Below are 23,263 nucleotides of genomic sequence, written 5' to 3' on the forward strand. Positions count from 1 at the left end.
TAAACAGTACGTATTTGCATACAAATATTGATATTATAATAAAATCAAAGAATCCTCAATTAGAACTCTGAACATAGAAACCACCCTGATAGGGCTTACACGATACAAATGGATTAGTCAATACCTAAATACACGTATCGAACAATCGATGGGAAACTCTGAAATTTAAAAAATAAAATAAAATAAATAAGCACTTTTCTGTTGGCAAGAAAGTGTTTATGAACACTTTTTCTGATAAAATAACTAATATGCCACACAAAATATCTGTGCAATGTTCCCATTTCAACACCTTTTCTCTATATAGTCAAAATTTATGAACAAAAACTGGAAAATTTTATCAAGCCATTTTGCTTTGAACATGTCGATGAATATGTGCCAGAAACTCGACATACGAAAGTCCAATGGATGTCTTGTCTTCTACCATGTTGGAGAAAAACAACATACCTGAGTACAGAATTTACAAACATGTAAGAAAAACAGTACAAGAATACCAAAGAAGAACAATCGACAGAGTTACTGAAACACATCTTTGTGTTTTAATCTGTATAACTTTTGGTATAGATGATCATCTTGAAGTTGGTTGTTCAAAAGAATTACGTCAAGTTGATGCTCGGGCAAGAGGATATGTCATACAAAATCAATGATTGATATGAATGTAGCAAAGGAAATGATCACCTCAGCTTTATGAGGGTAAAAGATATCCCTCCTTAGGTATCGTGATGATAAAAAAGTGAGTTACTGCAGATGGCTGAGTTTGTTTTATGTTACTGTATGATCGAGTATGAAGTATTATGCATCCAAGAATAGGAGAGTGCAAAAAATATTGATATAAAAGCATCGATATCTATGTAGATCATCCACATAATACGGTAGTTCAACCCATTTCCCCTTTAGAAGTGTTTCTTTTTGTTTGTTTTCTCTTTTTTACGTTTTTTTTTTGTGACGGGAAAAGGTATAAAGATGGGTTGATGTACAAACCTGATGAATCTCCCTTTTTGCATAGTTTTAAGCTGCCAAGATCAAAATAAAAACATATATTAGAAATACGACATACAAAGTGAACATATTAATCAAATGAATGTCCATTTTGATTTACAAGTAACCAAATTTAAACGACAAACCATCTCCTAAAACCTATCCGACAAAAAAGGACTTCTTTTTGGAGAATCCAAGATGGACCTGGCGACATTTTTGAAGAGTCCGAGCAACATAAAAGTTAAGACATCAGAAGTGAAAAGAAGGGCAGCAAAAAAGAAACATCATACCTGAGATAGTTACATCTTTGGCATCTAATTTCATTAATGATATCGTTGAGCTTCTTAGAGAATGGATTGTCATGCTGCTGCAGAACAAACTACAGAAAAAACAGAGGCATTATGTCAAATTTGCCACAATCTTTTTGAAAATCCAAGTAGGGAAGACCCAAATCACCTGTGCAGGAACTTGTTCAACAGATGAAATGCCAAGCAGTTGATGCATAACACCAGGATCTGCAGAGTTACCAACATAAATTAAACAGTCCTCGCCATTCTCAAGAAGATAGATACCGTTGTCATTGATATATTCACTGGAAAGTGGAATAGGAGGAGGAATAAGAGATTCCTCATTCTCCTGTAAGTTCAGAGACAAAAAGTGAAAGGTAAGAAATAAAAATGGAAAATAAATATTGAAATGGATCAAGAATGAATTAACAGTGAAAACTTGTCACTGAATAACCCCTACCTTTGTATTGAGTTCATGAATGGCTATCAATCTAGGGTGCACCCAAGGGATAGCCAATGAAATGGACAGTGGGGAAACATAATTAATCCAGAAGGACCTAGTATCAATCGGTCCATCAGTTCGCAATCCCGTGCTTTTAATCAGAGCTGAAATCACCGGGAGGACTTGAGTGAGTAGATCCATTTAACATTATCTTTTGCACAACATGCACTTCTTTCAAGAACAAGGTTTTACAGCAGCAAAAAGGAACTAAAGTCGGCATTGCGAGATGCAACAAAACAAAACAAAAAACTCATTCAACACGACTGTGTAGAAAGCACACATCCAACTATCCGTTAGATAACAAAAACAGGGTGATCAGACTTTCTTGAGACTACTTTCTTCACTATGTTGAACCACAAGTGAATCGTCAGTCGCTGCCATAGCCGTTAGCTACAACTGTATATAATGGACTAACACAAAGATGACTAATTGGTCCTCCAACTGGAATAGAAGTAAAATGTGGAACATGGACATTTTAATTAAGATATCAGAAGTAAAAGCAGCAAATTCCAGAAAAGAGTAAAATTGAATAATAAACTGTATGGATAGATTGGCTCCATCAAATAATTGGGAAATGAAAGGCTTGGCTAAAAGCAGTGCAACACATACCCAGTGTGTAAAGAGGAAGAAGCTTAAGTGCATCAGCAAGAATAAGATGTCCAGAGGATGAGACAGTAGCACAAAATTTACGATAAGAGTATATAATGTTAATGCAATGGTTTGTCATATGCTCTCGGATTTGTGGGAGAGGTGCTGTTGGAACTTCACTGGCCGCTGCATGGAAAATAAAAGCTCTGTATGATTAGAATTAAACATAAAAGAAGCAAAGAACAAAGAAGAATAAACATAAGATAATAGTGAGTGGTTAACTTTAATGCACAAAAGTTGGGTACAGGGAGGAAGATGTGCTGCTCATGCTGGAATAAAATAACTGGAATCCTTCTACATAAAGATTTAATAGTCACTAATTTCCCAAAGAAAATACTTGATCTAACATTTTACCACATTCTCATGGTATGCTCCATCGAACTAGATTACCGAACAACAATTTCACAGTATGTACAGATTGGTTAATTTTATCAATCACATTACCAAGTACCAAAAAAAACAAGCCAAAAAAAGAAGAAGCAAGAAGCCATGGTCAGAGTGAAAACCCAGAAAACATCAATTCCTGCTAAACCAGACAATATCAACATCTCTCTTCTTTTACTTTTTCCTGCACTTTAGTTGTCTCGGAATGTTCTTCAGTATGGATTCCCAGAAAAAAACGCACCCCAGCTAATAGGTTCGATGCATCCATCTACTCAATATTCATAGCATAACCATCTAAGAAGCACAGAATCAATAGAAGAATGGATGAACTATAGCAGTAATCATAACTTGCAATTCACACCTAAGGACAAAAATATGCTTTAGTTGATTGGCTGCAGTTTGCTTTAGTTCCATGGATTATTTAAGGATTTGCTGATGTGCATTTGAGAAAAGTGCATGCACAGATACAGCCATCCTTTGGCAGTAAATAAAGACATAAATATTGGAATAACTTTCACAGCAAAGTCAATCTTGCAGTAAGTAGGAAAAAGGTGGAGGCTTGCCCCCTTGCACGAACATAAACAAGGACCATTAATGTTTAGGTAACCAGCTTATTTACACAAAAGTGAAAATTTAGGTGCATAATAAATTGTACTTGAGAGACATGTCTACTTTATGATATAGTATCACAACCTTGCTTTAAGATGCATGCAAATTGGGTATCCGAGTCAGCTGATCGAAACAAATCACTAAGCATAGTGGTGCAAGGCAGAGAGAGAGTTGAAATCCTGATTCTTCTTTGGCCATAGATGGTGGTGTAAAGAAGAGCACACTGGAGACATGGAAAAAGCTTTTGTAAATGGCCACCAAACTGCAGCTGGGAAGGGAAGAAAGGTTGGGGCGGGGAGAAGAACAGGAACAGTGCAAATATAAGATAGACCAGACACCCATTGTAAAGAAAAATGAAACGAGGACCATACTCAACACCAAAGGATAGCTCACTATCAGGATTGTCTAACACCATCTAAAGAGACCACAACTCATTCCTTCAACAAAGGTGAGACATCCCCCTCCCCAGGATTAGATATTTGAAGCATGAATAACATAATATGAGGGCTCAACATGGGTAAATACAACAAGGATAAGTCTGACTCTGAGACCATTTTAAGAAAAAGAACCCTGGATCTGACTCGACCGCGAAGCTGCTCAAGAGGTGAGTAATGTCCAAAGCCATATGAAGAGACTACAGACCATTCGCTCAACCATTTTGAGACACTCTTAACATATATAATTGAAGACGGACCACCAATATGTAACCTGAAAAGAGCATTCTGAACCATCCTGCAATTTGTCTTCATGCTTCAATGTTACCATTATTGTTTTGTCACAGTCAATCTGCACCATAGAAAGGTATGTTATGTATGAACACATTATATTCAGAAATCTAAGTCAGACAAGCATGTAACAGCAATTGAGGGAAGGAACATACATAGCCCATCTGCACACCATAAAGAAAAGGCAAACTGCATACAACTATACTATTAAAATAAGCTGCAGAGAACAGGAGGTTTTCCAGTATTGCGGCATTGGAAGGAAGAGTCCGCGCAACTTAGATTCTACTTCATTTTATAAATCATATCATTGAAATTAGGATATGAATACAGCGAAAGAATATAGAGATTTTATAAAGCCAGCCCCCACGGATGTGAAATTAATATCAAATCAATAAATGATTGATTGAGTTATTAACATGTAGAACATGGATGAGGTCTGTCCTTAATGAATTAGAACCTAATTATAGACAAGCCCGTAAGAAAGTTAGAGGTTTGTTTTTGGGTGATAAGATGAGTGAAAAGACAGGATAGTGTTATGAGCCTATAGAACAGATATTAAAAATGTAACAAGAGAAAAATTGGCAAATGACTTTGGAAATTATTTCTTGTTCAAAATTTTGATACAATGCAATTTTATAACCTATTATAGCCAACCCATTTACTCATTTTGCGACCTTTAATGCTCAAGAATATACGATACATTGGTGTTGACTTGAATTCATAAAGTTGTAAGCACTATGAGAATTATCTACCAATATCTGCAAACAGTTTTCAGTATGGAATGACACAGAAAGGAGTGTTAAGGTCTTTCACTTAGATACGACTCAAGAAAATAGACCAGAAATCAGATAAACTCAAATAGCTTATGCAAGTCTTAGACAAACTCAAAAGATCTGCCAGGGATATTTTAAATGCGGTATATGTACGTCTAGTTTAATCTTTTTCACGCGTCTACTGTATTTATCATTGTCCAACTATGCTAGTTGTTCTGATCCATTTTCCCTTTTTCTCAGAAAGTGCATAAAGTATTCCCAGGAGAAAAGAGTTAAAGAAACAAACCGCAGGTAAGTCAACATCTGATGGAATTCGTTTACAATAATTCCCGGAGTACTCGTTAACTTGAAGACCCTACAAAAGAAACAAATCCAGCATGAATTTTGCACTTCTGTAGTCATCAATGCACTATGTTGCCGCTGAGCTCAGAAGAATCCAGAAAACAAGCAAGAATACCTGACTGCATCTTACACGCATAACTGCCTCAAGCCCTTGGGGCCGAGTAATGTTCCATCGCAGATCATTGTAAAGCTTGGCAGCATCAGAAATAGCAGAGAAAGGGAAATAGTAGTACAGCTGAAATAGGAGGAAAAATGAAGGTCCAAGCCTTGACATAAGTCGACTAGTACAAATATTTATGATGCTAAGAACATTCTGAAGTAACACAACCTAGAATTATATGTAACTGCAAACTTACCTGTCCTCCAGTAGTTTTAGGAATGACAGAAATGGAAGCTATGTCTACATATGATTGTGTTGTAAGAAACACATCAACACAAACCTGAAGGAGTTGAGATGTAATTAATCAACAGGGGTAGGCAAATCAATTAAAACATATCTAATGACATTCAGAAGGTATATAGCTATGTGTAACTAAGAACTGTTCCAGAGGAAGAAGGTGAAAGCTCACCTGATACTCAGCAAACTCGATAGCCATTGTCTTCAGGGTTTTGTCTGCTGGTTGGAGTAATTTGTGAGCCTCCTGAAATTCAATTTATATACAAGAATCTTCTGAATAAATTTGGTTCTCGAGAAGTCTACTAACTACTGTTACAAGACAGTGGGTGCCAGACACTGTGCAGGAAACCAAAAAAGTATTTCTATGTCGACACCTTGGCAGGCAACAGACTCTTAACACTTGTGTCATACATTACCTACTTGAATTCTACACTGACGATAGTGGAATGCAGTTATTGACTTCCTTTAAGAAATGATGAACACATTATATGCAGAGACAACCCAAATAAATGATAGCGTATGTGAACTAAAATTCAAGAATCAAGACTACTTGAGTGAAAGAAGTGTATATCAACTTCTGAACAATCTAGAAGAGAAAGTGAGAAACAGATGTGATTGTCTGAACCAGCAGCCTTTTGCATCAAAGGAGAAAGGTCCAAAATAAACATGTAACAATTTTACCGTTTCAGCAGCTGATACTGCGCTTCTTCCTTCAGCCTCTCTAGCAGAAAGGGCTCCAACACCAGTAGAAGGCAAGACTATAACACAGAGCAAGTATAGTGAACTCATAATGTTATAGAACAATTTACAGACATTAAATACCTAGCACAAGCAAGACTAATTTACAATATGTATAACATCATTGAAATATGCACTTATCAATGCTGGAGGTGTAGAGACAAAAGAGGTACTAAGAGTTCCCTGCAAATAGTTTCTAGATCCCCAAGCTATGATCTAGGCAATTAGTCGTTAGGTTGTAAAATATATAACAGAAACACTACGTGGTTGCTACTTAAACAAGTTTTAATCACTTCATAGATCATAAACAAATTGAAAGCGTAACCCTGACCTCTAGAAGTTAGATTAAGTAAGGGGTACTACAGGTCCAATGGGTAAACTCTAGAGTGGTTTACTCATCAAGTCTAAATAGAAAGAGATGAATTTTTCCAAATGAAAAACCATCATCAAATGTCGATTCATTCAAGCAGGAGAGCTACAATAGAAGTGGGTTTAGCAAGAGCTACAATAACAAGCCTCTTTGGTTTTGTCACTCATATGTTCCCTTGCTTAGTCGGACTGAATTTAAAACTAGGACCGTAGGAGCAAAAGAGATTTTTCACTCCCAATTGATTGGATAGGAGAGTAACAGGCGACAGTAGGAAACTACTCTTGATAGACGGTAGATCATACTACCTACTCTGAAACCTCTTACCTAAAGAAACTCCATGCAACAATCAAGAAGCCTTTATCACCAAGAGTGAGTTTTTCCTTTTGTGAAATTAGGAAAATAAAACGAATTTGTTCTTGTCTTAGGTATATAATTTGAAATTTAAATATAGATAATAGAGTTTTGTATCTTTCTCTATCTCCTGAAAAACCATTTAGCTAAAATTCATGTTGGATCAGATTCGAACGAATCTTTCAATAATCAGGTAAAAAACTCGGTATCTATTTTTAGAAACTTAGAAGACAAGAACAGAAGACAAAGGGGGTCCATGCTGATTCACACGGAATTCCACGTGCCCCATGCTACTCGGGTCAGACACTGCAGCAGTGTATATCCATACCGTTCATGTCGCCTATGACTATGACTATATACATGTGATACATGTTTCATTATATTTAGTTATTTACCTGATTGAAATACAAGAAGTTTCCCTCCGGTGTTTTTCATTGCCAAGAAAGCAGCCTAAAGTAACAAAAAGAAAATAACAAAAACAATTAACTCATTATTCCAGCATTGATTTGACTTAAATTACGTACCTGCATGCAGTAACACAATAATGGAATTCAGTGTTCGATATATCATTCACTAGCCTTAAATCTTCTTTATTTCAATGAGCACGCATGAATAATATTTCTTTTTTCTAAACTACTAAATGACATATGCTACATGAATCATGCCATAAATTGCTAATGAAGACCGAGTCCCCAGTCGCTGACAATTGAGTGCGGCATTCCATGCAATGAAACTGTCAGTTATGACGTATTCGTTGCCAAGGTAGATCTTTTTCTTTTCCTTTCAAGATATTGCGTATAAAAAGAAAGATAGTTAGTCCTCTTGGGCGGCTGAGTCGCTTACCCGGAGGGAAAAACCTACAAGGGTAGTCCCATTACTTAAAGTTTCATAATCAAAATCATTTTAGTGAAAACCTTCAGAGTTGCCCAGTGGTTTGGGCTTTGGACTTCCATGTTAGAGGTCTCAAGAAGCAAGGGATTTGCCTTCTGGTCGAGCTCGTCGCACCGGGCTTGCCTAGTGCGGGTTACCTCTCCTATGTGGTTTGCGAGCTATTGCATAGGAGCGAGGGTCTTACCATGTGCGCACCCAAAGGGTAGACCCGCTCCTATGCAATAGCTCGCAAACTATATAGGAGAGGTAACCTTTGGGTGCGCACCCAAAGGGTAGCGGCTGCGGGTTTCCCTTGTCATAAAAAAAAATCATTTTAGTGAAAGGTATGCCCCTTATAACTTCTGTTGACAAACTTAAAGAGACAGGACACATATAGTTCCCTAATAAACTTGCCAATGCCAACAGTCACTCTCTTATGACATGATTAGAGGATACCTCCTAGCTTTCCTTTGGCATCCTCAGGCATCCATTCAGCCATATATTATCCTATAACCAGGAACCATTTCATTGTGGAAAAATTGAACCTCTAATGATTTATTTTCTTCTCTCTGTTCCTAAGTACTTTGGTCACTGGTTATCAAAAACTAAGTAATCTATTCCATTATCCTTTTGTGATGAAAAAAGTATTCTCCTTACTCTCCTTAAAGTTAGCTATTAACTTCTTTTGAAGATACATACATGTAGCTTTCTAGTGTGACAGATTTTCTATTTGAAATGCGTATTCATACCTTGACTGCAGCACCAAAAGCTGAATCAGCAGTCTTGTTATGCCCGAACATTGTTGGGATGTTTTCTAGGAGAAGCTCTAGATGTTCACGGCACTGGAAATGTATTTTAATGACTGATGTGTTTTAGTCATTTTCTTTCAGTAAAAGGAAAATTAAAAAAAAAAAAAACAGGAAATCAACATTTTGCAGGACTAACCTCCGAGAGTTGAACAATAACATCACTCTGAAGGGGAGTATAAACATCTCGGACATCAGGGACAATAAGCATCAATGGCTGCAAACACAGACTCGGGATCAAAAATACAGATTCAGGATCAAATGTTCATGCACTTTTACTTCAAAGTAGATCAAACCACTTCCACAATCTAAATTTGAACTGGTGTCGATATTAAATGTAAGAAAATCCATCATTTCTTAATGAAATAAATTAGTTTACACATACCAATAAGAGAAAACCCACTCCGAGATGCTTAAAAAGGTAAGAAGCAAAAGAATAGAATAGAAAAAAATAAAAGAACACCATCATATCAGAAAAAGAAAGCAGAAACTCCCAAGAAGAAAAAACACGGAACTGCATAATCAAGTACAATGGAGCAGCACTACCGGTTAAGGACGACCAGAGCGCTGAGGAATAACTCCTTCCTGAATACTGGAAAATATTCTCTTATAACGAACCTATGAACTACCATTAGACAAGATAAAGACGAAAAGGAAATAAGGCCATTTTATTCCTCTTTCTGAAACTATTACACTCCTTCACAATCTGTTAGCTAGATTTTTATTTCATTTATACAAAGTTTTGATGATCTGTTTCACTTATAATCTACCAGAAAAAACGAGAAATGTATTCAACTAAAACCTTTGGCTACAATTACATAGAAACAAGAAATCATTTTTGAAAAGCTGCAAACACTTCGTATCCAGATGTCTTTCTACATCTAATTTTCCTTGCTGAAAGTAACTGCGAGTCATCATACATGTAAGAAATAGAAAAATACAGGTACTGGGTGATTTTGAACATTGATACAAAAGCATGCTTTGTTTAATAGGAACAGTAGCTATATCTTGCAGGGTAAATGAAATCCCAATGTGTAAAACCTGCTGCCGTGCACGTTTTAGATTGTAAAAATGGATAGTCGTGTCAAATGTAGCAATTCCGATCAATGTTCGAGGACCTTCCTGCAATATAACAAGTTGCCAACATCAGGGACAGCTCATATACTCTCTCCATAAATGCTGAGCATTAAAAATCAAACCAACCATAATAATGCATGATAGATAAAATAGCAGAGTATCACGATCAATAACTACGATAAACTCGATTAACCCGTCCTTTGACAAGTAAAGACAATGTCGTGACCACTTGCCTAATATCTTCCCTCATACTTTTAATTGGATTATGAATTTTACCAAATCAAGATCCAGTGAAGAATTGGGACGAATGACTTGACTTGGTGACAAACTGGGTGAATTAAAATAGATGACTTGTCTCTATGTTCTCTCATAGAACTCTCCTGTGTTAAGGCTTGAGGCTGCTGGTGGAGTAGCCAGTGGCTCTTTGGTGACAGCTGCTTATTGTCAGTCAAAAACAATTAAGCAACTATACTTTCCTCCAAAAATGACCTGAATTCTCCAACAATAAATAATATCACCTACTTATGAGGTTCTTTGCTGAAACCCCTCCCCTTCCCCCATAAAAACCAACTAAACCCTACACTAGACATTCAGCCCTATAAACCAACATTACCAGGGACATCTTCCTTACTACACTGCACTATAAAGGACTTGAAACAAACTGGAATTTCCTAAGTCAAAAAGCTCATAACCGTTGTCACGCTCCCAAAGGATGAAAAGGCAAAAGTAGCTGCTTGAACACTAACATTAAAATTGAGCTTCCAGTTATGTCAAGAACTTCAGTATGAATGAAGTTGTTTTGCGAGGATCTCCATTTGAAAAGACAGAAGGCTGTATTATAATGTCTTTAATGTAAGGATATTTCCAATTGTAAAAGAATTAAACTACCAGTAATTAAAACAACAGACTTACAGGAAGATCAGAAATGACTTGGCTTATCGCACTGCAAGCAGCTGCAGTTGAACCAGTTTGTATGGCATTCATGGAGACATCAATAAGGAAGAAATATACAGCAGGCATTGGCTCGCGCACCTGGATTTGTTTCCAAGTTATAACATAAAATCAAACATATTTCAGCATATATCAAGGAAACTACTCCATCAAGAACAAGAAGTGCATACGTCTAAATTGCTAGCTCAGATAAACAACCGTAAGCAAAGAGTAGTTTTGTCTAAAATCATGAATTATTTGTCAATAAACATTCTCAGTTAAATAGAGTAAAATGAGTTCAAATCATCACCAGCACCAATCTCTTTTACTGTCAATAGATCTTGCAGTAGTCCAGGACCAGTAACTTGACAAATCAGCCACAGTGTAATATATCCCTTTTGCCTTCCCTCTAGCTTCCCTCTTTTCTCTCTCCACAAAATTATTTGCATTAGTTTGAATATATGCAAGCACTACCTAAAGAACTACATAGTTCAGAACTGTTTCCCCACCAAGACTAATGAAGATGATTATCGGTACAATCCTCAGTTCCTCTAAAATAGGTTAAATTAGCAATAGAACAGTACATACATACTAATGAAATGGATATGACGTACTAGGTGATGTGCAAGCTTCCCTAAATATCAAAACAAATCTAGATAGAATTCAGAAACTCTTTGTTCTCTTAAGTTAACGATAACCCTTTGCTTGGAGTTCGATTTAAAAATGATTCTACTTCTATAAATTCATCCAACCAAGCCACCTAATCAAGGTGTTCAAACTTGAAATGTAAATCTTGAATAAATTTATCCAATATTAAAGTCCACCAAAGATCACCAACCATATATTCCTTAGTAGCTACAAATTCAACAGTTCCTCGGCATAGTTCTGGCCTTTCATCAGCATCTCGACGCCTGCCATCTGGACCTAAGTTGCAGTGATAATCCTGAGGAGTTTCATCAGTATATCCTGCAAAAAGATGTCAAGCATGTGGAATTAAAAACTTCAGAATTCCATTCAAACTTCAATATTTGGGAATTCATAAGAGTTTCCATGTTCACTGTTTTAATTTATCAGTTGCAGCTAGTAGCGTGTTTCTTAGATTTTTAGGATTGGTTGCACTGAAAAGTAAAATACACAGTATTTGATCATGAAATCAACTGTTTCCTGCTAAATTAGAGTTATCTAGAAGAAAAAGTAATTTTGGAAACAAGAAATAACTTAAGCAGTTACTTGAGTGGAAGCAAGGGAAATCACTAGAATATTCTTTTTCCACAGTTGTAACCGTAGTAGGAAAATGTACACTTTTCATTCAAGCATTCGGAGAAATAGGTGGATTCCTGGATAATTTCCTCATCACTGTTCTCTAGTGTTCTGCTGCTGCGTAGCTCATTCCTTTTCCTAAGGGTAGACCATGTCCAGACTTTACTTGCCCTGTCCTTAAAACTCAATGTTTTGTTCCATCACTACATCACTTTTTCTATATGGACCTTCTACCACTACGTCATAGCAACAATATAAGGAACCAGCCCTCCTGATGTTCTCAGGATATGGCAATACTGTTTACCAGCCCAAAGTAATACTTGGATAAAATTTGTCATCTTTCCCTCCTTACTAAATAACTTGCACTAAAATAGAAACAATCAGGCCAATAAATATCGCACCAATCCAACCAACAAATAACTCTCAGACATCAAACCAGTCATTGGACTTATCAACTTCTGCTGCCAATATTTTCCAGATAAACATATTGTCAAATATATGCTTAACACTAGAACCAATTTTCTAACACTAAATATGCTCAGTTGATAAATAGGAACGTTCTTTAGAAATGTATTAATAAGACGATTTCAAGCAGAACTTAGCACTCAGAACATGAAAATTCTATGTTTCCGTGTTTGCAGTTTCACATCCTATATTTCCTATAAGTTGTCCTGCACACATGTCAGACTCGTATCCTTGTCCGAGTCTGTGTCCATGTCCCATAGAACATCAATTATGATACAGTAGATGTCATCAAGAAGCGGGCTCTAAACTCTAAGTATCACATAAGTTTGGTGAAAGAGATTCATTCATTCATACCACATAAGTTACAAATGAAACGCCTTCCCTGATCAATGAACTTCATAAAAGGATTTATGTAACCTTTGCAGCGAGAGCAACGAACAGGACCACTTTCCCCAAAATCAACAACCTATCAAACAATCCAACATGTCGTGTGAGAAGGAGGTAAATATACCAATATAAGTATCATTTTCTCGCTTGAGATAAGCTACCAGAACCCAACCAAAGCTTTTTTATATGTAAAGGTAATGTAAGAACCCAACCAAAGCTATTTTCATCCAAAATAGTCACAATAAAGAGTAAACATAAATGATAAGTATGTAAGAAGCATACTATATCTATCAGTTAATACTTCACAAGTCCATAAGGTCTACCTGCAACTCAACCTTATCCCTATAATAGTCACAAAAGAACAGGGAAAAGCACCCTACTGCACCTAGGAGGGATGTAGCTCTCTGAATTGCACCTTCTGAAAAATTACTGCTTGTAACACTTACACATAATCTGATCAAGAATATATCTAGGACAAACTTAAAACCATGTTGACACTATCAATGCAATTCATCAGCAGTCAGCATCCCATGTGAAGCTATAGAGTAGCTCAAGATCAATGAACATATCGTCCCCCTAGAATTTACATCCAGAGCTAGCTTTGACAAGAAAGCTAAGTATTTAAATTCATCAAATAAGTAGCTGAGTTTAACTCCAAACTCAGGAATGACCGCAAAATAGTGCACAATGGTCTTTATGGCCATCCATCTGCAGTCAGGAACCATTATGGTAAAGACAAAGCAATAACGAGTAAAAGCTCATTTTTTTGTTTAATACAAAGCTACAAAACATTGTCATCTATTAAATGCAGTGGGTGCATATATCATAATATAGTTGTCTGTCTCATGGATAAAATGGTGCAGTATATCACAGTTTGCAAATTTATACTTACTTCACAGAACAAGATACTAGCCTTTTGAAATGCAAATTCAAGCTATACATATTATCATCTTATCTCTTGTAATTCTTTAAGAACTTCTGTGTAAAAGAACAGCTCCAAAAACTTTTTCTTTTTGTTGGTAACGGTGAGGTCCAAGCCAGCTTGCTTGCACCTAGACTATACCACCAGGTACCTGTTACCTCTCACCAATATACATATCGAGTAACTTTGTCTAGCAAGGCTTAGACAGTCACGAAGAAATCACCTAGTCTATTTGTCTACGTTGGAAATTGAAACCTAGCCTCCAAGGTTTGCACCCACTTCATTGACCACGTCAAATAGCAAATTAATGTTCTCCTTGGACATCAAAAGATGGAAATCTATTCTTTTTGTTATGATTACCAACATACATCTAGATGGCAGAAGCCTATAAACAGGAAACAAGGTAAATATGCAATATCTGGCAAGAACTATAGCACTGTCTCAGACAGTAAATTTAGAATGTTTACAAGAAGAAAAGGTGAATTACTTGAATGGGCTGTTCAGACGGATGAGGACGAGCCAAGGGTTGGACCAACAGAGACAACTGCATTGCAGAGGTCGTCAAAAGGTCACTGGTGCATGGAATCTGTTGAACAAATAACAAGGACCCAATCATCTACAATCAGTACTCATGTTCAGATGGAATAGTAATGGTCAATAAACTTGCTCTTTCAAGTGGAACAGGAAAAGGTATAAACACACAAAATTGATTAGATTAAACATTATATAAAGATATCAAAATACTGTGAAGAAGATCAGCACCTGATTGACAGTACACCTCATGAACCGTGGACTGCAATTTCCAGTATCCCAAACAATGTAGTCACTGGTGGCAGGCTTCAAGGGAGACAAGGGAAATAGAAGGATATTAGAAAAAGAGCAAGGAAAAGAAACTTCAACTATGATGAACCTTTTCTTCTTTCTTTTCTTATAGTTAACTTATATATCTATTTCTAATGCACTAGAATTATTATTTAAAGAAAAGCATAGCTCATAGCTGAATAAACACAACCCCTGGAAACAGTAAACAATACTATGAAGAAATACAACTTCTTCCTGCAATGAAGAAATAATTTACCGGAGGGGGATTGGCTTTATTGCCTTGACGAGTTTCATGCAAGATTACTGCAGAATTTGGAATTGGGCGTGGAATTTGACTGGAATCGAAGTTTGATTGCCCAGCAAATGCAGATCCAGCATGACCCATAGAAGGAGTTATTGCAGCTTCTGCTTGATTTGAATGCAGAGACGCCATCCCAAACATCATACGTGGTTGCATTGGACCAGGGACAACAGAAAGTGGAGCAACCTATAAAACCAGTAAATTCAGCTTATGTACCTCACATTAAAGTGGATATATAGTACACAACGCATAACAAAAGACGGAGAAGTACAAAAAGCATACCGGAACCCATCTACTTGATCCAAAAACTTAGAAGGACCAACGAAGAAAAGTACTTTCAAAAAGCACCGTGTTTATAGATAGGCGTTGCTCTTTGTTTTCTTCTTTTTTTTTTCTTTTTTTTTTTGCAGAAGATCACTATGCTACTTCTGATTACATAAAGGACAGGTTGATTTTTAGATTCTTTATGGCATCACTTTTCTTTCTCTAACAACTTAGGCATTAAGATGAAATTGCAACGCACTTCAACATAGGTATCAACGCAGGCCTCCTACATTCGAGTCGCACTGCTATGCTACACAATTATCAAAAGAATTTCCACTTACTTGGCCATTAAAAAGTTTCAGAGTGACCATGTTTCCACTGCCAGGACCAAAAAGATGCAATTTTTATGTTTATAAAAACCACTAAACTCGTAATTATCCTGTGATAATGATCAAACAAAAACATAAGGGACATAGACAAATAATATATTATCTTTTTAACTCCCTAGAGCTGCAACCTCTTTGTGATGGATTGTTGATTTTTAAAGTGTAAATAAAAAGAATAATAAGTGTCCTATGAATTGTTCTTACATTACATCAATCTCTAAGTTTCACATGTTATGCTACAAGACTTTGCAAATAAATTAACTATAAATTGTCTGTACGCCATGATGCAAATTTTGTTTCCTTCAATAAGATAAGAGTTGTTACACTACTTTCAGGAAAGACAGAAACTTTTTCCCTTAAAAAAACAATCACAATATGATAAGCATATTTTACCTGATGGGGCTGTGTTTGCAATGTTTGCATTCCATAAGGAGCAACCATAGGAGGAGGCATCGCTTGGACCTGTGGTGCAAATGTGGAGGAACTTGAAGAAGGTGGCACATTCTGAGTTGATCCCAGAAATGGAGGTGGTGGTTGTGCAGTAACTGATGTTGTGCTTGAAGGTGGACTCTCAAAGGATGGATGCATCCTTGGAGGCTGAGAAGGAGTTCCAGATGATAACATTGACAGAGGAGCTCCATCTGGTGGCCTGCTTGGAGGAGGAAAACGTGATCCACTCTGCATTGTCCCTGGACCAAATGCAGGTGGCCCATTACTAGCTGAACTAGAAACACCTGAAGGAGGCACAAAAAGACCTGTTGAAGCAGCAAAAGGTCCTGGCGGGCCAGCACGAGGACCCGGTGCAGAATGCAAAGCACCAGGTGGCGGTCGAATGGCAGGACTACCAGCAGAATGAAGCACTGCACCAGCAGGAGGTGGCCTAGATGCAAAGGACGGTGGAGCTTGACCCACAGAAGGAGAAATGGTTGGTCTAGAAACTAGATTTGAAGGCAATGTAGTTTGCGGAGGACCCCTTTGGAATGCACCAGGTGGAGGAGGTCCTGGACGATTCGCAGGCATCCCACCAGCAAAAGAGGGTGGCACCTGCCCAAAAGGTGTTGCACTAGGCCTAGGACCACCAGTAGGGTTTGTAAGTGGGTGGGTGGGTCTATTAATTTCCAAATGCTGCATTCCATGAGCAAGTGCATCAGGATTGTAATTGGGTGGTACATTCCCTGGTCTAGGTCCCCCTGGAGCTTCCATCAATTATAAAGCAAATTTCCCACCTAAATTCAAAAAATCCCAAGTCATAAAAAAAAGGCAAAACCTCTGTCCAACAACCACTTCATCTCACACCGAAAACAAGAGAGATACACAACATATGTTTGATATAAGAAAAACGTTTTCCACCAAAAATAATTTTACCTTGTCTAATCATTTTTCAAGCATTTGCTTCAGCATAAAGTAAAGCTACATATATAACAATCCTAAAAACAGGAGAACATACAAAGTACCAAAGATTCAATTTTTAGTATAGTTTTACCCCACTATTTACAGAAAAAAAAAACACTTTTTTTTCTGGAATACAATGTAGTATGGAAAAAAGAACTCTCACCAGCTCGCCGTCGACAGAATTCTTCGCCGGCGGCAAACAAAAAAGGCGTTTCCGATGAACTGAATCGCTCCGGCGAATTCAAATAGTGAAATTTGGGAAGAAGGCAATTTGTATTTTTGCTTTTTGATTCCCGCAATATTTCACCTTCCTTATATACTTCATTCTTTTTTTCAACTTTACCAAATAAAAAATATTAATTGAAAATTAAATTTTGCTAGTTATATGTGTATTAAAATTATTTATATAGCTATAAATGATAAAATATTTTTCAAATATGGTAATAATTTATATTTTTCCTGTTATATCTTCAATTTATTAACATTAAATTAATGTCTTTGAAAAATATAGCAAAGAAATATATTTGGGATCATATCAATTAATAGGGGTAAAATCGTAAAGTCTTTATATAAGTCAAAATTTGACTAGTCATAAGACAAGTTCTCCTTTAAATTTTACGTTTAAACTATCACTAATTATTTATAAAAATTACTGTTAAAATCAATGAGTCATCTGCTACATCGATCAAATTTTATGGACAAATTAAATTGCCACGCACCTTTAAGGGATGGTATTCCAACACTTCTTTTAATTTATGTTAAGAATGGAAACATCTCATAGTGCAGGTATAAAACTCGTAAAAATAATAATATTTCAGATAGATTTTTTTACCATTATCACAATATTATGTCTATGAAGTAGCTACTGAGGCGAAACCAAAATTTCAAAAAAAATTATGTTCTAAACATGTCAACAAGCCATTTTCTTGTTTTAGTATTGATACATAACATACTAAATGATTTTCATAATATAAAGTCTTAGCAATAGTTATACACTTATTAAATACAATCAAACATATATTATATTTTGTCTAACTATTTTAATTTAATCGACTGGGTAAATTATTATTTAAGCTAAATCTCTAAAAGAAAAAATAATAATTAGATTCGTCTAAACTCATATCTACTATAGTCACTCCGCCACAGAGTAGCTGGTTTACATTAAAATTTTATAAATTGAGGGGTTGCTTGGTTTAGTAATAAGTTACGCAGAAATTAGCAATGCAGTGCTTAATAATACGAAAAATATAATGCATGAATTTGATAATATTAACTATCTAACTACAGAAAAAATAGTGTTCATTGTCTCATCATGAGTTTACAACTTGGTCTATATAGGCCTTGTTCCTGATGCAAACATGGTCTTTTTTTGCTAACAGGGAAGGTCATGATAAGCTCGGAGGTAGAAGTAAGATCTGTGTCTCGAGAAAAAAAACTCGAGGGGTCTGGACTAAGATCAATGGTGAGCGACACGGATGACCTGTTTACCCATGTTCCGTCCAGAAAACAGTCCAACAAAGGCGGAAGGACCACTCTCGAGGCCTTCGTTCATGTCTTCTAAGTATGTAATCTTTCCCTGCTTGTACAAGCTACTAACGTCTTTAAGAAAGCGCGGAAATAGATGTAGATAATCGCTCTGAAGAAAGCCCTGCATCTTAACGCGCTTAGTGATGAGCTGAAACAAGTTGTGTATACCTTGTGGATTAGAAAGGCTTTGCTGAGAAACCATCCCGCATATGGCAATCCGACCATGGATCCTCATGTTGAGCAATGCTGCGTCTAGAATGGATCCGCCCACGTTGTCAAAGTAAATGTCGATCCCCTCCGGGAAATGTCTATCAAGAAAAGTGAAAATGAGAGTCAGAAGTTTTCATTGTTGCTACGAAAATGAACTATATTCATCTTTATCGTGCTCTAAGTAGAGGTAGAGGCAAATCCAGGATCTAGAGTTAGTGAGTTTAGAACGAGCGTGTGTTTTTCTCTCATAACAACAAATCCATTTGAACCTCGAGCTCTAAATTAATCTACATAGCAATCGTAAGTGACGTTTGTTTAGACATTTTCCTCACCTTTTGAGAGCTTTATCAATATCTGCTTCTTCCTTATAGTTGAATGCTCCATCAAATCCAAGCTTACTCTTTAGTATGTCAACCTAATAATATGTGGTTGAATGTGCAGTCAGTTATAACATGAAATACAGCAAATACAGTTTCTAAAAGACGTTACAATCTGCGGAAACAGACTAACCTTTTGTTTTGTCCCAGCACATCCTACGACGTAGCATCCATGTAACTTCGCCAGTTGGCCAACGAGCTGGCCAACTGCTCCCGAGGCAGCAGAAACAAAAACATAATCCCCTTTTTTTGGTATACAAACCTCGTAAAATCCAGCATAAGCTGTAAAACCTGGCATGCCTGTATAAAGTCCACATTCATGAGACATCAGAATATAACTAGAAAATCGTGTCTAACAACACGAGTCCCCGATCCTATATGATCCCTTTCTTTTTTGCCCGATGGTTAGTTCGAGTGGTATAGACTGAGGGACTTGCAATTTAGATCACAGGTTTGAACCCTGCATCAAGCGCACTGAGCCTAATATTCGAGTGGAGAAGGGTAAAGGGACGGCCCATTATCCCCGAGTTTCAAGGTCTGGGGATGATCCTAAGGGTTGAGCCATACGGGAATATGATACTGAAGATGCGAAAATAAGACTGCCATAAGCTCAGAAGAAGAGAAACAAAAACTATATGAATGAATGTTATGGTGCTAATAAAAAGTTGAGACTTCAGGTCAAGATTAACCATACCAAGAAGACCGATATGATAGGACAGAGGCATATCATCCGCCTGAATTTTCCTCAGCTGCTCGGTATTGTATATTAAGCTGTATTCTTCCCAACCGGTGAAACCTGAGATTATATCACCTGGCTTGAAGTCTGGATTATCCGAGTCTAAAACTTTGGAGACGCCAAATCCTTCAATTACCTTTTCAAAACGTGTATAGGATAAGTTTCATTCAACAAAACTTATGGCCAAGACAAAATAGGAAAAATCTCAACTACTAGTAAATGATCTTTGTACTAAATTAAAGTTCAACTATAAATGCAGCTATTTGAACTGGTTTTTTGGTGCTTGTTGTCTGGTGTATGAAAATATTGGCCACCGTGAATTCGACAGATCTTGTTTGTTACACATTGGAAGCAAATATCGCCTCCAAAAACAGTGATTCTATTGTTGTGTAAAATGTAGTTTGCCACCATCAAATGTCTCCGTTAGACAATTGTACTGAACTTCGGACACACATAGCCATATAAGTCCACTATGTAGCTTACTTTTACAGAAACAACAAAACTATGATGACAACGGCAGTGTTCAAGAAAAAGAGACTCGTATTCCCACCAACAATAGTATCAGTTAATTAGATAAACAATAAACGTAAATGAACTTTGGACTGGCAACCAACTATGCATAACCACACTAAACATCCAGTTTCTCTAAAAACAGAAAGCCTATGTTGTTCGGACTCTTCCAGAATGATGACACAGGTGAGTGTTGGATCTTCTAAAAGTAGTGCATTTCTTAGGAAACACAAACTGTTATTATTCATTACACAAAACTTCTGGCCAAGACAAAATAGAGAAAATGTCAAATACGAGCATGTCATGATCTTTGTACTACATCAAGTTCAATTACAAATGCAGCTGCTAGACCTGGACCTATGGTGTTTGTTTGGTGTATGTAAATATTGGCCGTGGAGAATTCGACAGATTTTGTTTGTTATGCACTAGCAGCAAACATCGCCTCCAAAAAGAGAGATAAACTGTAACCGTAATTGAACTTCAGACACTTCAGAAGTCAACCAACTATGCATAGCTTCACTAAATATCTAGCTTCTATGAAAACAGAAAAGCCTATGTTGTTCGGATTCTTTCAGAATGCCAACAGGTGAGTGTCAGATTCTCCAAGGTAGTGCATTTCTTAAGGATCCGACACAGGTGCCAAAACATTTTTGAGAGTCCGAGAAACATAGCCTAAAAAGGCTAATAGTACAGTAGGTAACAATAACAATTTGACTCGACTATTATGTCACCTTAAAAGATAACTACACTTAACTATCCATAGAAAAGCGAAATTGATAACACGGAAAACAAGGCAAGCCCATTTGCTATAACATGTAAAACTACACTTAAACTAAAAAAAAGGCTACCATGTCAGTATATATACATCAAATCTTTACTCTCCCAAAATGAGAAGAGGGAGGTAACCCAAAAAACAAAGCAACCACATTTACTATACCAAGTAAAACTACACTCAACTAAAAATAACTCGACAATGTCGGTATTTATAAGTTGAATCCTTGCCTCATTACTTACCTCTCCTTGAAATGAAAAGAGGCAGGTTACACGGAAAACAAAGCAACCACATTTACTATACCAAGTAAAAACAACACTCAATTTAAAATAACTCGACAATGTCAGTATATATAAGTTAAATCCCGATCACATTACTTAACTCTCCCGGAACAAAAGGAGGGAGGTAACACGGAAAACAAAGCAACCACATTTCTCAACTTAAAATAACTCGACAATGTCAGTATATATAAGTTAAATCCCGATCACATTACTTAACTCTCCCGGAACAAAAGGAGGGAGGTAACACGGAAAACAAAGCAACCACATTTACTATACCAAGTAAAAACAACACTCAATTTAAAATAACTCGACATGTCAGTATATATAAGTTAAATCCCGATCACATTACTTAACTCTCCCGGAACAAAAGGAGGGAGGTAACACGGAAAACAAAGCAACCACATTTCTCAACTTAAAATAACTCGACAGTGTCAGTATATATAAGTTAAATCCCGATCACATTACTTAACTCTCCCGGAACAAAAGGAGGGAGGTAACACGGAAAACAAAGCAACCACATTTCTCAACTTAAAATAACTCCACAATGTCAATATATATAAGTTAAAACCCGATCACTACTTAACTCTCCCGGAACAAAAGGAGGGAGGTAACACGGAAAACAAAGCAACCACATTTATTACACCAACTAAAACTACACTCAACTTAAAATAACTCGATAATGTCAGTATATATAAGTTAAATCCTTACGACATGACTTACCTCTCCCGGAACGAAAGGAGGGAGGTAAGACCCGGTGAAATCGCGCATCCGTCCACGCATAAAAGGATCACAAGATAAGTATAAATTCTTCACCAATAATCCATTTGACCCTTTTGGAACTTTATCAAGATTCAATTTTTTGCCAATTTTCAACTCCATATCACTTTCTTTTGGAATTCCTTCAATATATCCTTTCAATATGATTTGTTTGTTTTCCACTGTTTTCCCTAGTAGCTGATCTACTGCTGCTACTTCTACTTTCTCCATTTTTTTTCAAAAAAAAAAATTGCAAATTTATTCAAGAACACTTTTTTTTGGAACCCCTTTTGTTGTGGTTCTAGATTGATCACAAAAATGGTGGGATTTTGGGGAATTGGGGGTTGAGTCAAGTGTGTAATTATAGCTGGTGTTAGGTACTAACTACCCCATTCTTGATTTTTCTGTTGGTGTGGGGTGGGGGTGGGGGTGGGGAGTAGGGGGGGTTTTATTCGATGTTTTTAATTTTTTACCGAGCGTTTCATTTTCATATTAGAGTCCAATTGAATTTAAAACGTTCTCTAATAAAGGCGACTTCATATTCTGTAGGATTCGATAATTATTTTTTTATTAAGGAAAATATGTCATTGAACTTTATGTCATCAGTTAAAAGTTTGACTCATTTATATTATTATCGTTAAAGCAATGGCTCATTCATGCCATTATTTTGTAACGGTGATTTTGCAAAACCATTTTTGACACGTGACCAATTATAATTTGGCCACGTCATCCATTTTTTTAATAAAAAAATCAATTTTTATTCAGAATTTTGTTTTCTATTTAAAAATTTGATGACGTGGCCAATTACAATTCGGCCACGTCATCAATTTATTTAATAAAAAATTAATTCAATTTTTTTTTCAAAATTATGGTTTTCTTTATTTTAAAAAATTGATGACGTGGATGAATTATAATTGACCACGTGTCAAAAATGGTTTTGCAAAACCATTGTTAAAAAATAATGGCATGAATGAGCCTTTTCTTTAACAGTAATGGCATAAATGAGCCAAACTTTTAACTAATAACATAAATGAACCTTTTTAAAAGTTCGATAACATATTTAAGCCGAGATTCCTAAATTCAATGATAAGATATAGTACCTATTTTTTTG

The 23,263-nt window shown here is 36.5% G+C and overlaps 2 protein-coding genes across 3 annotated transcripts; both read right to left on the reverse strand.

Moving 5' to 3' along the window:
- Nucleotides 1-51: 51 nt before the first annotated feature.
- On the reverse strand, nt 52-17,310 carry LOC107018578 (protein transport protein Sec24-like CEF). 2 transcript variants are annotated; one of them, XM_015219094.2, is made up of 25 exons: nt 17,147-17,308; nt 15,985-16,817; nt 14,897-15,127; nt 14,581-14,655; nt 14,306-14,404; nt 12,864-12,975; nt 11,623-11,750; nt 10,767-10,886; nt 9,819-9,899; nt 8,917-8,994; nt 8,721-8,813; nt 7,497-7,551; nt 6,324-6,400; nt 5,815-5,886; nt 5,602-5,685; nt 5,361-5,480; nt 5,190-5,258; nt 4,114-4,191; nt 3,490-3,628; nt 2,374-2,538; nt 1,723-1,868; nt 1,432-1,611; nt 1,266-1,354; nt 979-1,010; nt 52-444 (listed from the first exon to the last, which is right to left on the reverse strand). In XM_015219094.2, exons 2-25 carry the CDS (start codon nt 16,792-16,794, stop codon nt 338-340), a joined length of 3,240 nt encoding a protein of 1,079 aa, XP_015074580.1. In that variant the 5' UTR covers nt 16,795-16,817; nt 17,147-17,308; the 3' UTR covers nt 52-337. The 2 variants fall into 2 exon arrangements, with proteins under 2 accessions (XP_015074580.1, XP_015074581.1); XM_015219095.2 differs by having other exon boundaries at nt 332-444; nt 1,432-1,490; nt 17,147-17,310.
- Nucleotides 17,311-18,213: 903 nt separating this feature from the next.
- LOC107018563 (2-alkenal reductase (NADP(+)-dependent)) lies at nt 18,214-22,539 on the reverse strand. Its single transcript, XM_015219072.2, has 5 exons — nt 22,117-22,539; nt 19,792-19,969; nt 19,231-19,397; nt 19,053-19,135; nt 18,214-18,818 (listed from the first exon to the last, which is right to left on the reverse strand). Exons 1-5 carry the CDS (start codon nt 22,381-22,383, stop codon nt 18,440-18,442), a joined length of 1,074 nt encoding a protein of 357 aa, XP_015074558.1. The 5' UTR covers nt 22,384-22,539; the 3' UTR covers nt 18,214-18,439.
- Between the last annotated feature and the right edge of the window lie 724 nt (nt 22,540-23,263).

Source organism: Solanum pennellii, chromosome 5 (assembly GCF_001406875.1).
Source record: "Solanum pennellii chromosome 5, SPENNV200".
Taxonomy (NCBI): domain Eukaryota; kingdom Viridiplantae; phylum Streptophyta; class Magnoliopsida; order Solanales; family Solanaceae; genus Solanum; species Solanum pennellii.